Source organism: Diadema antillarum, unplaced genomic scaffold (assembly GCF_040938485.1).
Source record: "Diadema antillarum isolate AM-2024a unplaced genomic scaffold, OU_Dant_1.0 seq00000615_RagTag, whole genome shotgun sequence".
Taxonomy (NCBI): Eukaryota; Metazoa; Echinodermata; class Echinoidea; order Diadematoida; family Diadematidae; genus Diadema; species Diadema antillarum.
This window is the reverse complement of record NW_027271539.1, coordinates 178,096-192,726: the sequence shown is the minus strand read 5'-3', so window position 1 is coordinate 192,726 and position 14,631 is coordinate 178,096. Positions and strand designations below refer to the sequence as shown.

General features: G+C 39.4%; 1 protein-coding gene across 1 annotated transcript; it reads left to right on the top strand.

Annotated features, from left to right (window-relative positions):
- Window positions 1–1,301: 1,301 nt before the first annotated feature.
- Window positions 1,302–2,471, top strand: LOC139735960 (serine/threonine-protein kinase SBK1-like). The gene has a single exon (XM_071646714.1). It carries the CDS (start codon window positions 1,302–1,304, stop codon window positions 2,469–2,471), a length of 1,170 nt encoding a protein of 389 aa, XP_071502815.1.
- The last annotated feature ends 12,160 nt before the right edge of the window (window positions 2,472–14,631 follow it).

Genomic DNA, 14,631 nt, shown 5'->3' with positions numbered 1-14,631 from the left:
CTCAAATGTTTCTCGTCTTGATTTCTTGAAAAGACTTTGCTGGACTTATTCAAGAGGAGTCAACTTCATGAGACATTTTCCATAATCACTTTTTTTTTTCTGACGAATTGCTGCTGTTAACGGATGGAAGTGGTGGAATTTAAACGGTCAGCTTTCAGGACGAACTTCAAAACTCTTGGGTGATCTGACAGCCTCGTATACTGTCATGTGATACCCCAAGGCAATAAGCTCCAAATGCGGTAGATACCGGTGTATGGTGCCATTTAGGCAACTGTGTTGAGGAGAGAGATCTAGCAGAGGGATCCTATTTGGAAAGCAAATAACTTAACGCCTGGTGTGAAAGGAGAGACACGAAGAGAGACAGGACGAGAGATTTTGACGCGATGGAATGAAATGGGTAGTTAAAGGATGATTAACTTTTAATGGATCTCGGCTATTTTAAGACGCAGGAGTCGAGGTAAGAATCGAACAAGCGGACACACGGCATTCATTCCTCATACCGTCGAGGGTGACACTGCGATGCACGAAAGATTTGTTTCTCGTGCGTCTCGACCACCTCTCCGAGTTGTTCCCATTTGATAAATGGATCGTTCATGAATTATGTTTTCCTTCCGTGTATTGTGGCACTGTGCTGTATAAATGGAATAACCCCAACTTAAGGCTAAGGATATTCAACTGCATGATCAAAAGGAAAATATCATCAAAGCGTTTATAGATGTTTGCACCTTTCATCGACTGCTTGCGGAGCGTTAAATGTCTCAAAGAGCCAACAAATAGTATCACATCAGTGTTTTGATTTCAACGGGGCTTCTAAAATGCTACAGCTGCAAATCGGAATTTAAGTAAGTAACGCGTGCATTCTCCCGACTCTGCTGACTTTTAATGGCATTGTGTAGTCACTAGCTCTTCAGAAAATTTCTCAATAAGAGTGTTGATATACCAAGAGAGCGCTATGATGGTGTGTTTGTTGCGCGGGATGATAGTAATGCTGAAAAGCCTGCCACATATTTTGTTGATTCTAAACTGAAGCTAATGTTATCAGTCTAAAGATATTCCAATGAAACGTCTGGAGCTTCTGCCGAAATCACTGGAGGATAAAGACAAACAGCAGCCAGGGAAATTTTGATAATGACAAAGAGTGTATGTAGTACGCATGGATAGTGATCGTGCTACATAGAGACATGGTTTAAAAGCGATACCCTCGAGAGCCAGTGGCAAGTGGGAAGTCTGTTCTACTTCTATGATTTCCAGGTGAAGTGGTTTCGTACCCACTCTTGGTGCAGATGTCGCTCATGGACACGATGGCACAGCGGAAGTTAAGTGAAAGCACAGGAGGGTCAGGGGGTCAAGACTCTTCAACAGCAGTGTCCCCGTTTCCGGGAACCCAGCGTTACACACCCATAGGGGTGCTTAAAGAAGGCAATTACGGCAAGATAGAATTGATCGTGGATAAGCGTACAGGGGTTCGCTACGCGTTGAAACAAGTCAAGAAAGACTCGATTAAATTCAAGGAATTCAATCGCGAGACCACGCTAAGCTGCGAGTTGTCTGTTCACGCAGCAATTGTCGCGACACTTCCGGATACCTTTGAATCTACTGACGCATACATGATGCTGCAGGAATACGCGCCATACGGAGATCTCTTGGAGGCAATTCCACCTCAGAAAGGACTAGATGAAATCAGGGCCAAGTCCTGCCTTGCCCAGGTTGCAGCCGCTCTATCGTTTCTACATTCCAAGCGCCTTGTACACGGGGACGTTAAGCCCGAGAACGTCCTCCTCTTTGACAAAGATCTCACTGTCGCGAAGCTTTCCGATTTTGGTCGCACGCGCCGACGCGGGTCGTTGGTTCGTAAGAATGCAAGATCGATTCCCTATTCACCACCCGAAGTCTGTCAGGCATTAGAGAATGAGAGTTTTGCTGTAGAACCCAGCCAAGATTCATGGCACTTTGGAGTGATGCTGTTTTGCGTACTCACGGGGATGTTTCCATGGGAACAAGCCGACCAGACTAGAAGTTCGTGCTTTGAGGAATTTGTGCGATGGCAGAAACGAAAGATAACCATTGCTCCTCCTGCCTGGCGCAACTTCACACCCAAACTTCTAAAACTTTGCCGGAAGCTCTTAGAACCGAAAGCCGAACGCAGGGGATCAGTGTCTCAAATCCACAAGTACGTTGCTGATCCTTGGCTGAAGCGTCCTACAGACTCTTCGCCTCCTAGCCGGGCTGGCACCGGAGCGGCAGCGGCAAAGAGGTCCTCGCTCGGCCAGAACCAGGACTCAAACTTGAAAGAACAAGCTGGCGAGAATGGGAGCAACGACAGCAATAACAACAGGACGTGTATGGACGAGCTGAGAGACAAGCTGGAGGCGCATGGTGTAGTGACCAGGACAGACAAAGACCAGCGGAAGCAGCGAACAGCGGATTGGGTTCGTGATGCGTGTGTGAATCATACCGAAAAACAATCGTAGCACGATGGCATGTAGCAATTTTTCATGTACCCCAGCGTAACAGCGAAATTGAAAGACCATGCATAAACAAGATTATGCACACGAACCAAAATTTGGTAAAAACCTTCATCTCTAACTTTGCCCTCCCCCAACCATTATGTTAATTACAGCTAAAAGGAGAGTAATCGACAACTACAAAATCGCCAAGAGATATGACCGCCCTGTTCTTGTAGTTCTCTTAAGTTTAATACATAGTTTTAAACATTTTGTCACCAATTATCATCATCATGTGCACAAAGTACACGGCTCGTGATAAACGGTCATTGATCGAATGTAATGTATTATTTGCTCTTTTAAAGATTTTACCCTATCACAGCTCATTTATCTATTAAAGCAAGACAAACGCCATAAAAGGTAGCGTTACAAAATATGCGGCTCTTATAAAATTCACCAATAGTACTATCCCAGATAATGTTGACGAAGCCAACATAACATAGGGCTCAATGTTATTTCGGTCTGTTTCTTTGACACAAATCTGTGTAATCTTGGTACACGATCATGATAGTCTGTAAAAGATTGTATGTATAGTTTTTAACAGAATTGATTGCATCAGCCGTGTATCATGATTGTGTATATGTCCACAAGAGTTGACTCACCTTTGTTTCAACTCAAGTTTTACGATGCACCGGTACCAATATGGAGACTTTTGTTATAAGAATGAAAGCGGTCGGGATATATGCAGATGGCCTGTACGTTTTGTCTGTTTCTGTAGGAAATTTTCTGCTCTTTCACATCTTTTGTCCAATGCACGACGTTTCTACAAATTAAGCAACGCGATTCATCATCCGTCAAGAGTTGTTGTTATTCACGTTGATGATGCTCTGAGCATTGGTGCCACAGCATTTAATCACTGTCGACCAGTGACTCTCTCAGAAATCGTTATAGTTATCTCCAGTCAGGGCATGAAGATGTGCGTCAGAGAATATATTTTCATCGACTGCAACAGCAAAAAAAAAAAAAAAAAAAAAAAAATTCCAGCAAAGAGAAAGCCAACTTCAGGAGAAATAACACAAACATCAACACTATCAACTTTTTCACAGCTGCGACCTGTTGAACATCTAGATAGACATGTGATACAAGTTGTACCACTATATATACCGTTATGTTGTCAGCCTGAGATGTAGGCGTCCAGGTAGTGACCTGTAACGTAATCGACTCATAGACATGTGAATTTTGTACAGCAATCGACCAAATATTAGATTACGAATTCTTTTTACTCGGGGTATGGCATTCACAACCTTTATAAGATGAGTATGAAAGAAACAAAAAACAATATTTTGAGTATTTGTCTTTAATTGAATTGAATGTTATGACATGTTCCAAGAAGTCATTGCCTGTTTTTGGATTTTTAAATTCATAAGCTTACAGTTACATGTATATTCACATGTCTCTCTATGTATATAAGTGTTAATACACGCACGTGTAATTAGATAGACAGATTGGTATAGATAGATAGATTTTAAGGTCAATGAGTAATACCATCGTATTTCTAACCGCAGTCAGACGGTACTTTGGTTGTGAAGGGGTAGGGTAAAATATCTGTCTCCTGATGCTAAACTAGAGAGAAAGTGCTTTTTTTGTCTAAGTGGAACTGCTGAAAGTACGAACCTCCTCCACAAGATATCATCGGTGAAATGCAACACAGAGTCGATGTCCTTGGCGGAGCGAACGTTTAAAGAATGCGAGGTGTTAGCTTCGTTTCGTCAAACGTTAAAACGGAAATTGCTCACGTAAATTGACCGTCACAGCCATTTTGACACCCAATGATGACCTTTTTTTTTTCTTTCGCTTGGGTGTCGGCGATTGGTGAGTTATTTACCTAGGCTTGTCGTGTGTCCGTCTTCCGTCCATACTTTTGTGTTCTTCCTGACTGACATGTATATAGCCTCGACGCAAGGCGATTTGTCTTATTGCTCGTACCAATGATGTCAAAATGTAGTCTTTGTTAGTCGTAGTGTGATGTATTACTGGCAAATTTGATATATCCCAGCAATATCTCACGCTTTGTTGAACTTCCCGGAGAATTTTGTCTATGCATGTGTTTGCGTGCGCACACGTAAATGTCCCATTTCTATAAAATGTTTTACAGATTAATAAAATTTGTAACACTGTGCAATGTTCTTGGGATAGCTGAGGGCTTGTTGCCTGTTTCCATACAGTATTTGCAAATTAGAAATTATAGACGATAAATCATTTTCCTGATGTAAAAATGTCCAATATTAATATTCATTTGTTTCATCTGTAATAGTAGGATTAATGTTTTGCATCTGAATTCAATTTCGTATAAGTAACTTAATACATTAATATGACCAACCTAAAAAAGACATTAAGAGGATTGAAAAAAAATATATGTGATGTTACTTTTAATTGGCAAGGTTTCATTTTTAAGTTCACTTTAGGTACTGCTGTACGTCACAGACATCCTGTTTCATGAATGTTTGCACCTCACTACGTCACAAATGAACAAACGCTCAACGTATAGCAATCAAAATAATAATGAAATAAACGAAGTTCATAATTTTCATTATGTATTGTCTTCAAGAAATTTAGAGACTGGTTGGATTCATTTTTTTTTATATCCGATAGAAGAGAAGTAAATACCTCATTGAAGGGAATTATGATATTATTGTTAAGGTATACTGCCCACTTTGTGTGCAGTCCGAATTTGCTTATCGGTTAAGTCTAAATGGGCTCTGATCTGGATATGCGATGATATCCTCAAACGCATCCAGTGCGTGACCAGAAACCGATGCACGCTGGGAACGCAAATGGCAACCGACATTTCACCTTTTTTAACGCCAATGGGAGAAAGTGATTATCGAGCGAGTTTTGAGAAAGAGATTCTGAAGTGGAAAAAGGAGAAGCTGCAATTACCTGCGGGTTTGCAGCTGTTTCTGAATGACGGACTTGCCAGATAACGAGGTGGGATTATGTTTCTGTTCACGTCCATTCTTACAAGTAATGTGCAGATCGTGCAATATAATTACATAGTGTCTTCCGAGCGATCGCGTAATGAATGTCCCAGCAAGAGGTCGTATGTGTTGAATATTAGAATACTATCAAGATGACATATAAATGTTTCTACGTACTGCTGAATAAAGATGTAGATTTTATGTATCTTGATTTCTCAGATTATGTATCATTCATATTATTTCGTTTATACGTATATCATACAGTACGTGTTCTTTTTAAAGTATTCCAACTTTAGAGGGCTCCTATTTCATGACATTGTCAACTATATGGAGAGCTTAATGTTTATTGCGAGGAAGGAGAACTCCTCTTCTTTGAATTGGTACCTAATTATGTTGACAAATGCCATACATAACTTAACATGTTAACAGATAGCATAGTAATAGTGACAAGTTGCACTTTTTCCGAGCTTGAGTGTAATCTTGAACGAACATTGAATGTCTCACTGAAACTGAAGAGATCTGTCAATGAATATTGGTCAATTACTCAGATAGAGGCCAGCATGCACAACTGTAGGTCTGTTTTGGGGCTTTCCTCTAAACTTTTACGGTCCATAACCTTCTACTTGGCCAAGTGTCCTAATAACCTGGTCACCCCCACAAAGGCCAACCCATACAATTTTTCTCTCATCATATTCGAGACATGATCTGTCCGCAGCGAGCTATGTCATAATTATATTGAATATGAGCAGAGAAAAATGGATTGTGTGTAGGTTGGCCTTTGTGCGAGTGACCAAGTTATACGACGGGTGTCCATGTTAAAGGGTATTAACCATAAGATGTTACAGGAAACCCTAAACACATATCTGCAGTTGCGTAGGCTGGCCTGTTTATGTTACAACTTTCATTGACAGATCCCATCCATTTCAATGACACATTTAATATTTCTTCATAATAACAGTCAAACTTATGAAAAGTGCAACTAGTTATTGTTTAATTTAAATTTAGTGTGCTCATTTATGCATGACATTTTTCAACACAATTAGATATCATTGGAAAGCAGAATAATGTTCTCCTGTCCTCACAACCAACATCAGACTCTCCATAGTTGGCAAATTGTGAAGAAGTAACCCTCTAAAATTGGATTTTTTTTTTTTTTTTTTTGGGGGGGGGGATACGTACTGTACATACATGTATATATGTATGTATGTATGTATGTATATATATATATATATATATATATATATATGAGATATGAGAAAGGAAGGAGAAAACGGTGCGTATAGCTTTGACATCATTATTCCTCTTACTGTTCCTCCTTTTCGGAAAAACGCAAGAGTTGAAAAATTGGTCTTCGCCGGGAATCGAACCCGGGTCTTTGGCATGGAACGCCAACGCCTTAACCGCTCGGCCACGGAGACGTCATAGCGGTTCAGGCAGACCCAAGCTCGAATACATACATACATACATATCGTCGGGTGCCCGTGCATAGGCCGCTAACGCAATACAAATTGTATTGCGTTAGCGGCCAATGCACGGGCACCCGACGATATATATATATATATATATATATACATATATATATACATATATGTGTGTATATATATATATATGTATATGTATATGCATATGTTTGTCCGTGTGTGTGCTAAGGAGGCATACATTTATATATATATATATGTGTGTGTGTGTGTGTGTGTGTGTGTGTGTGTAATGCAAAGATCATAATGTGCACATGAGTTTGTATTAATACTTCTGTGGAGTGATGAGGAATGCTTTAAATCCACTTTCACTGTACTTCCGGCATTAGGAGAGCACAATTTAAGTGTAATTAAAGTTATAGTGTCAAAATTCAATGTAATTATATTTGTTTTATTGTGTATTGAGCCATTGTGATTTTTTTTCACGCCTAGTCCTAAGATTTAATAACTTTTGAGATCCAAGCAACTCCGGTCCTGTCCCAGTCCCAATGCCTCCCCCCCCCCCCTCCGCCCCCCCCCCCCCCCCCCCACCCTGCCATGTTGCCATGTACCTTTACCTCCACAGGTTGTAGATTCTCAGGGTTGTGACGTCATGCGTTCAAGCTTTGATTTTGCGTCAATTTCTGCAAACTCAGCAATCATTCAGCAATAGAAAATACAATTTGTATTGATCATTGATCTTGGTAAACCTGTTTTATGTTAACGTCGTTTTGACGTCAAAAGATTGTATCCTGAGTTTTATCATATCTTGAATATGTGTTTTCTATGTAAATTTACTTTGTTCATTAAGTCGCAGAAACCAGTATATGGAATGAGACGATTTGAACTTTACCAACAACTAAAAATAATTGAAGCTTTCCCTGATATAGTAATACATCTCATGATTACGTTTATAGTTCCACTCTCTTTAACAGGAATAAAATAAATGTAAAATGAAATTGAGCGTTTGTGGGCAATCATGTCCTTTATTGATGCCTATGAAGCTTATGAGGCGAATTCTGGTGCATTCTTAAATACGATATTTCGGCGTATCACGTTCAACACAATCAGCAGATGTATATATCCGGAAGTCTTGATCACATTGTTATACTCTCCTGTATGAGTAACAGGCGTCACCAAACCTATCACCGAGAAAGAGAAATCTTCGAATGGTCGTACGTCGCAGGGATTATGCTTATTGGAAACTACCGAGAGACACGTATTATGTACGATATGCAAGCAAGAAATTGCATGTATGCCCTTTAAGTAATTGCTCGTACCGTCTGCTTTCAGCAAACATCGTGCGATCGTACGGTTCGTATGTTGAGAGGTTAAGGCAGTGGATGGTAAATACGTCGTGACCCTTGACCTTATCGATGTCTAATTCGTTTGGATGTAATATCAGATGGAAGGAAGGATCCCCGTCTTCTGCCTGTAAAATGGAAGCAACTGTCTCAGTTATTTACCACATTGATGTGCAGATCGCGTCCGTCAATGCACGTCCTCTGTAGCACCGTACGGCTTCCCTTCACTTCAGTCCAAACGCGAGACATTTTTCTTTCTTTCGTTCGTTCTTTTTCTTTCTTTTTTTCTTTCTTTTTTTCTTTCTTTCTCTTCTTCTTTGACGGGGCAGTGATGGTCCGATTGTAAATGTACAATTTATTTACGACTGCACGGACACCAGGGCATTAATTCACTTCCACTTTCCTTGTCATATCTTTCTAGTAGGGGTTGAAAATAGACGACGGAGTCAGAATCGCAACCAGTCCTCCACATGCACCAACTGTTGTTTTTCTTTCTTTTTCTTCTTCATTATAATGCATAGGAGAAGAGGAAGGAGTAATTTATCCCCCCGTGTATATTCCGTTCTATCTCAAGAAGGCAGAAGCATTATGATCCGCTGAATGACACAAGCCAGGTCGAAAACATCATATCAATTCGATATACATTCATTAAAAATGGCGAAAACAGGCAACTTCTTTCAAGGTCAAGTAAAGAAATAGATAACTCAATAAGCTTAAATGGAATTCAGGATGCACTGAAAGAGTAAAGTTCGTCTTTTGACGTGTGATATGGTTGACAACATTCCAGATATCAAAAGAACATCTATTTATTAAATTCATGCAGGCAAATGTGTGAGTCTCGAAGGAAAACAATTTTCTTTGTAAAGTGATCTGACCTTGGAAGATGCCTAATGACGTAGTCTTGCTGACGTTGTTGTTGCCATAGACAGCATAAGGATCTTATTTCATTTTCAAGGTTTCCGTCAAGTTGATCTTTGCAAATAGTAACATATAACAAACAAACCAATGATAAATATACATCAAATATACTCCACAGCAAGTTTTATACAGTTCGACTCACACAGTATTACTTAATTTCGCCTTTTCATTTTGCCTCAGATTTTGAAAAAAAAAAAACGGTCACGACGAAAGAGAATAGATGCCGGTTTCCGGCTTTTCAGCCAAAAACCCTGGTCATGCTCAGCTACCCCAATCACCGCAAAACTATAGGCTCTTTGAGTTTAACCATGATTTTCATCAGAAGGACGTACGTGCGAACTCAACCGTTGACAAATAACAACAACAGACGCATATCAAGCGGTGGAGCCAGGTTGATCTGGGGCTCTAAAACTCCGGACTGAACAGACAAACTGTTGTCTCATTAATAACGCCAGGTCCACCGGGAGAAATAGCGTCCGTCAAAACAGAGCCGAGCTCCCACATTCATGATGAGGAGCTCAATATACACAAATCATGTCTCATTCTCATACCGCATCCCTTTCCCGCCCTCATGGCAGAGGAGAATTACTCTCTCTAGTCCCTGATCGACGCTTAGCTCAGCACCTTTTCCGTGAAATGAAAACTTGTCACACACACACACACAGCCACACACACACACACACACACACACACACACGACACACACACCCACCCCCACACACACTCACACAAACACAGAATATCACCCGGTACATGTATTGAGAAAATGTAGACATCGGAGAGGGACTGTTGTAACCGATAGGTACGTAATCTTTCTCTAAAGCCTCACGCTCTTTGCATACTTTTAGTGCCCTACGTCCTTAAAAAGAGTCACTGAGGTGAACTCCTTGTACAAGTTGTGATCTATAAATCTAAATCTAAATCTAAATCCCTGAACAAACGCAAATTGCTGCAGCATTTTTGATCACCTCCTCTGTAAGCTTTCAGGTGTGTGAAGAAAAAAGTTGCGCAAGAACTTTGAGACTGAAGTCACAGAGTCCATCTCCTTTCACTGTAATCACAACACGTTGGGAATAAAGCATTACAGTGTGTAGTGTAGTAAACATACATTCGACACTGAACGCGTGCCACGCTTTCTCCACCTGTCTTATAAAGATATGAAAGTAGTGTAGGCGGTCCTCAAGCGGTAAAGGCACAAGTTGGATATGTGCGGTCCATCGAAGCGATTTTATCACCGTATCCATTTTCACGACCTTTTTGTAGACTCCTCCACTACGGGAGGTCTACGCCGAATTCTCGTTGTTTTCGCGATGACGTTGTTTCCAACAATCTCCTTGTCAGCGCTCAGCCCCTGCATCTCGTGCAGATTCTCAGCGATGAGAGCGTCAGCTCATCAATAAATGCATAAAGGCTACGGAGGAGGCACGCCAGGAGAACTTCATCACGTATCAGATATCGCAGAGGAGAAAAAAGTAGTCTTGCTCCGAGCTATGGGAAAGCCATCCTATTGTCATACGGTGTGTACAATGATGCAGCAACGTTTTGTCCATGCACACCAGACGATCCTTACATCAGCTGTTTGTTTTCTCCCCACGACACAGTTTGTAATGGGGGGTCTTCATTTCTTTAAACAATAACAAAGAGTCAATAGTGCTTTCTGTATTTTCGGCGACACCAAAACAAGGGTTGCTTATTCATTCATCCCACATACAGTATTCTTACAATGTATTGGGCCATTAAAAATAGAAACGCAACAACAATTTAATGCAAAATTACACTTAAGGTTAGGAAGGCAAACTGCTGCATTTTAAGTCACGTCGATTGTATACCTGATTTGCTGTACCGATCAATGAAATCATAATTATTGCTATTAGGTGATATCGCTTAATATTCACAATCATTTTTACATCACTCTTAAATGTGACTCCGGAAATTCGATGACTTGGCTTGAGCGTCATTTGTCCGTTCGTCTATGTCTCAGCATTTTACTTGAGATTTTCTGACAACGCTTTCCTCCTTTATGTGCTCATTCGATCCTGCATCCCAGCGGGGCTTGCTCCCATTCAAGTCTCGTCTTTACAATACTCCCTATCCTCGATCTTATTAGGTGCTAATCGAATCTCTCACTTACCGGCAAGATGCAATTCCCACCCCATCTCCATTCTGTCTCCCCTTCCCCACGTCTCTCCCCCTTCCCGTCTGTCTTTCGCGCTCTCTCTTTCTCACACATAATTATCTACGTAGTTAAGCACGCATTGAATCGCATTCATAAATTCATATATATGTATGTATATGTATGTATATGTATATATATATATATATATATATATATATATATATGAATATACAAATATATATGTGTTCATATATATATATATATATATATATATATATATATGTATATATATATATATATATATATCAATGCGTACTTACATGCATAACTACGTGGATAGATGCGTGTGAGAAAGAGAGAGTAATGTTTATTTATATGTATGCATAAATGTGTATGTAAATATACATATGATACATATGTAATGTGTGTGTGTGCGTGTATGTGTGAGTATATATATACATAGATATATAACTATCTCCACCTCTCTCCCTCCGTGTACAGAGACAAGTATGTGTTTCTCTCTGCACCCTATTCCCTGTATGTTCCCTCCCTCCCTTCCTTCCTCATCTTGTGTTTATCTTTAGCGAGGCCTAACCGTCCCACTTAGGCATGGTTTCGTCTTCGGGTGTATGGGCATTGACGTCACTATACTGTTGCCAGTTGTAATTGTGTGGGAGAGAATGCAATTCCCGGTCGGAAATTGAAAGCGTGGATGAGGATGCGGAGGAGGAGGAAGAAGAAGAAGAGAAAACCCTCTGATACAAAAATGGCATTCCCTCGAGACAGAAGTTGCGGATATATATATATATATATATATGTAATATATATATATATATATACATATATATATATATTACATATATATATTATATGTATATATACGTAAATGCAGTTTTACTCGCATTAAGTTGTTGCTTTTGTTTTTATTCAATCACAGATTAATTATGCATTTATCTTGTCATACTATGTTTGTTATTGTGAAATTGCGGATATATATATATATATAATATATATTTATACTATGTATATATGTATATATATGTATATATATCATATATACATTATATATATATATATATATATATATATATATATATATATATATATATATATATATAATTATATATAGTAACCAGTAACCAGTACGTAAATGCAGTTTTACTCGCATTAAGTTGTTGCTTTTGTTTTTATTCAATCACAGATTAATTATGCATTTATCTTGTCATACTATGTTTGTTATATCAAATATGCATCTCCCTATCCACTCACCCTATTATTCATTTGACATATTCGTTCATTTATTCTTTATTCTTTAATAGCAGAGACACAGCAGAGTTCGGCCACTACCTCTTGGAATGCAATGCAGGAATGCGCGGAGGAATGCCCAACAGGTGTAAGGGGTTAATACATCCAGCGATCCACGGCAATCCATCAACCGAAACATAGCATGTCATGTATCGATAATGACTCCATTATTTTTCACCATTCATAATTCACTCTCGAGGAATTCAGATCATGGCAAATTCATAGCAAAATCTCAAAAATATTCATGAGGGGATAAAGATTCAATCATCAAGTGTTACACAAACAAATGTGATATTGTTATTCTTCAGGCACCAAATACAAGATTCATCGGAATTGGTTCAATCATACTTATGCAGATATCAGTTGACAGTATATAATACATAGACGGTATAGTCCTACGTGTTGTGGTTCCGTTCAAGCAGTTGTGACGAATTCAATCAATGTTTAATGGTTACTTATGTGGCATTGAAATAAATTCCTTTCGAGTGTGTCTCCTCCGGATACATGCACTGACATGTCTCAAGGGGTGCACTGTAAACGAGAACAAAAGATCCATTCAGACATGACAGACACAGCCAAACGAGACAGAAGGTTGGGACGGTTAGTACGTGAGGAAGATGGGAATATTACACAACAGCGAAAATTAGACAATAGAAAATCCATTTTCTCGCTCGCTCTTGCCAAAATCCCCACCGCCGGGTGGATGCTCACCTTTTGTAAACTCTTTATAATGATATTATTTTAAGAAACAAAAGTCTAAAGTGGCAAACTTGTCATAGACAAAGGGGAGACTACAATTTTCCAAGACGTAGAGCTCCTTTCTACAATTTGATTACCGTGTCTGGTTAGTAAACATATCAATTGTCTTTTTCAGTTTACCTTCTAACCAAGATACAGTTTGCTCGTGATTATTTCCTTTTGTAACCTCAGAAAAAAAAATACATTTTTTGATGTTACTGAATATGTTCTTCAAAAGAACTGACGTATACTTAAAGTTCGAGAAGGACGGAGCATCTTTGCCTAAACCATAATCCTCCTCGTACGTACTCTCTACAACCCTAGTATCAAAGGTAGAACGGCAACAATGATTCCTCTGATGGGTATATTGTGAACTATGTATATATATATATATATATATATATATATATATATATATATATATATATATTCATCATATACCATGATGTAGCATTGTTCTGTTTAGTTGCATGCATTATGCATCAGACAGTCAACAGAGTGCTTTAGATCTCAGGACCGGTAAGCCTAAAAATAAATAAGATGACCCGGACATTCGCCAGACCGATCAACTGTCCGCTATGGCAATTAGTTTAGAATGGCTCGCCGAGATGGCATGTTGCGCTTCTGGAACACTGACGAAGGCTTTCACGCTTTGCCTCGCCGCTGGATAGCAAATATCATCATAGCAAAGTTCAACAGTTAGGCGTGTGCATCAGAAATCGTTGTAAGTGAATAACACTTCACCCTGTTTATGTCATCTGTAAAGAATAGCAAAACAAGACCCTCCATCTCTTTTTACCTCAACATTATACCTTTTTTCCGGATTGATGCGCTCAGAAACATCAGTATTAAGCTCTATATAAATGTTATTCATTATCATTATCATTATCATTATCATCATCTCTTGACACGTGATCGGCGAATGCAGTCTGATAACCCCATTGCCCACGGGAAATTAGCAATTTTTGTGCAAAGTTGTTTGTTATTTGTGACGGTTGAATCTCGTACAATAAGGCACGGATTAATAACGGGTACATTCTTCTCGGGATGGAACTCTACACTTTATGGTAATCCTATATTGCCGAATGACCATTTGACACTTATCAACCTAAGCTAGCTGGATGAATGGAATGAAACAGGGGTATGAGGGAATCACAGGAGATGACGCGTTACTCCTTTCGAGGAATCCTGATAAAGATATAAATTTCAATAGCTATTTATTTCAATTCAGGCATCGTTGATGTCAGCGTCGTCTATGTTTATATACGTTAGTCGATGGCAGCCTGGTCCCGCTAACCACAATCACAGCTTGGCGGAATTTACAGGATGAGAGACAGAACCCGTAATGATCTCGTCGTCATCACAAGATAT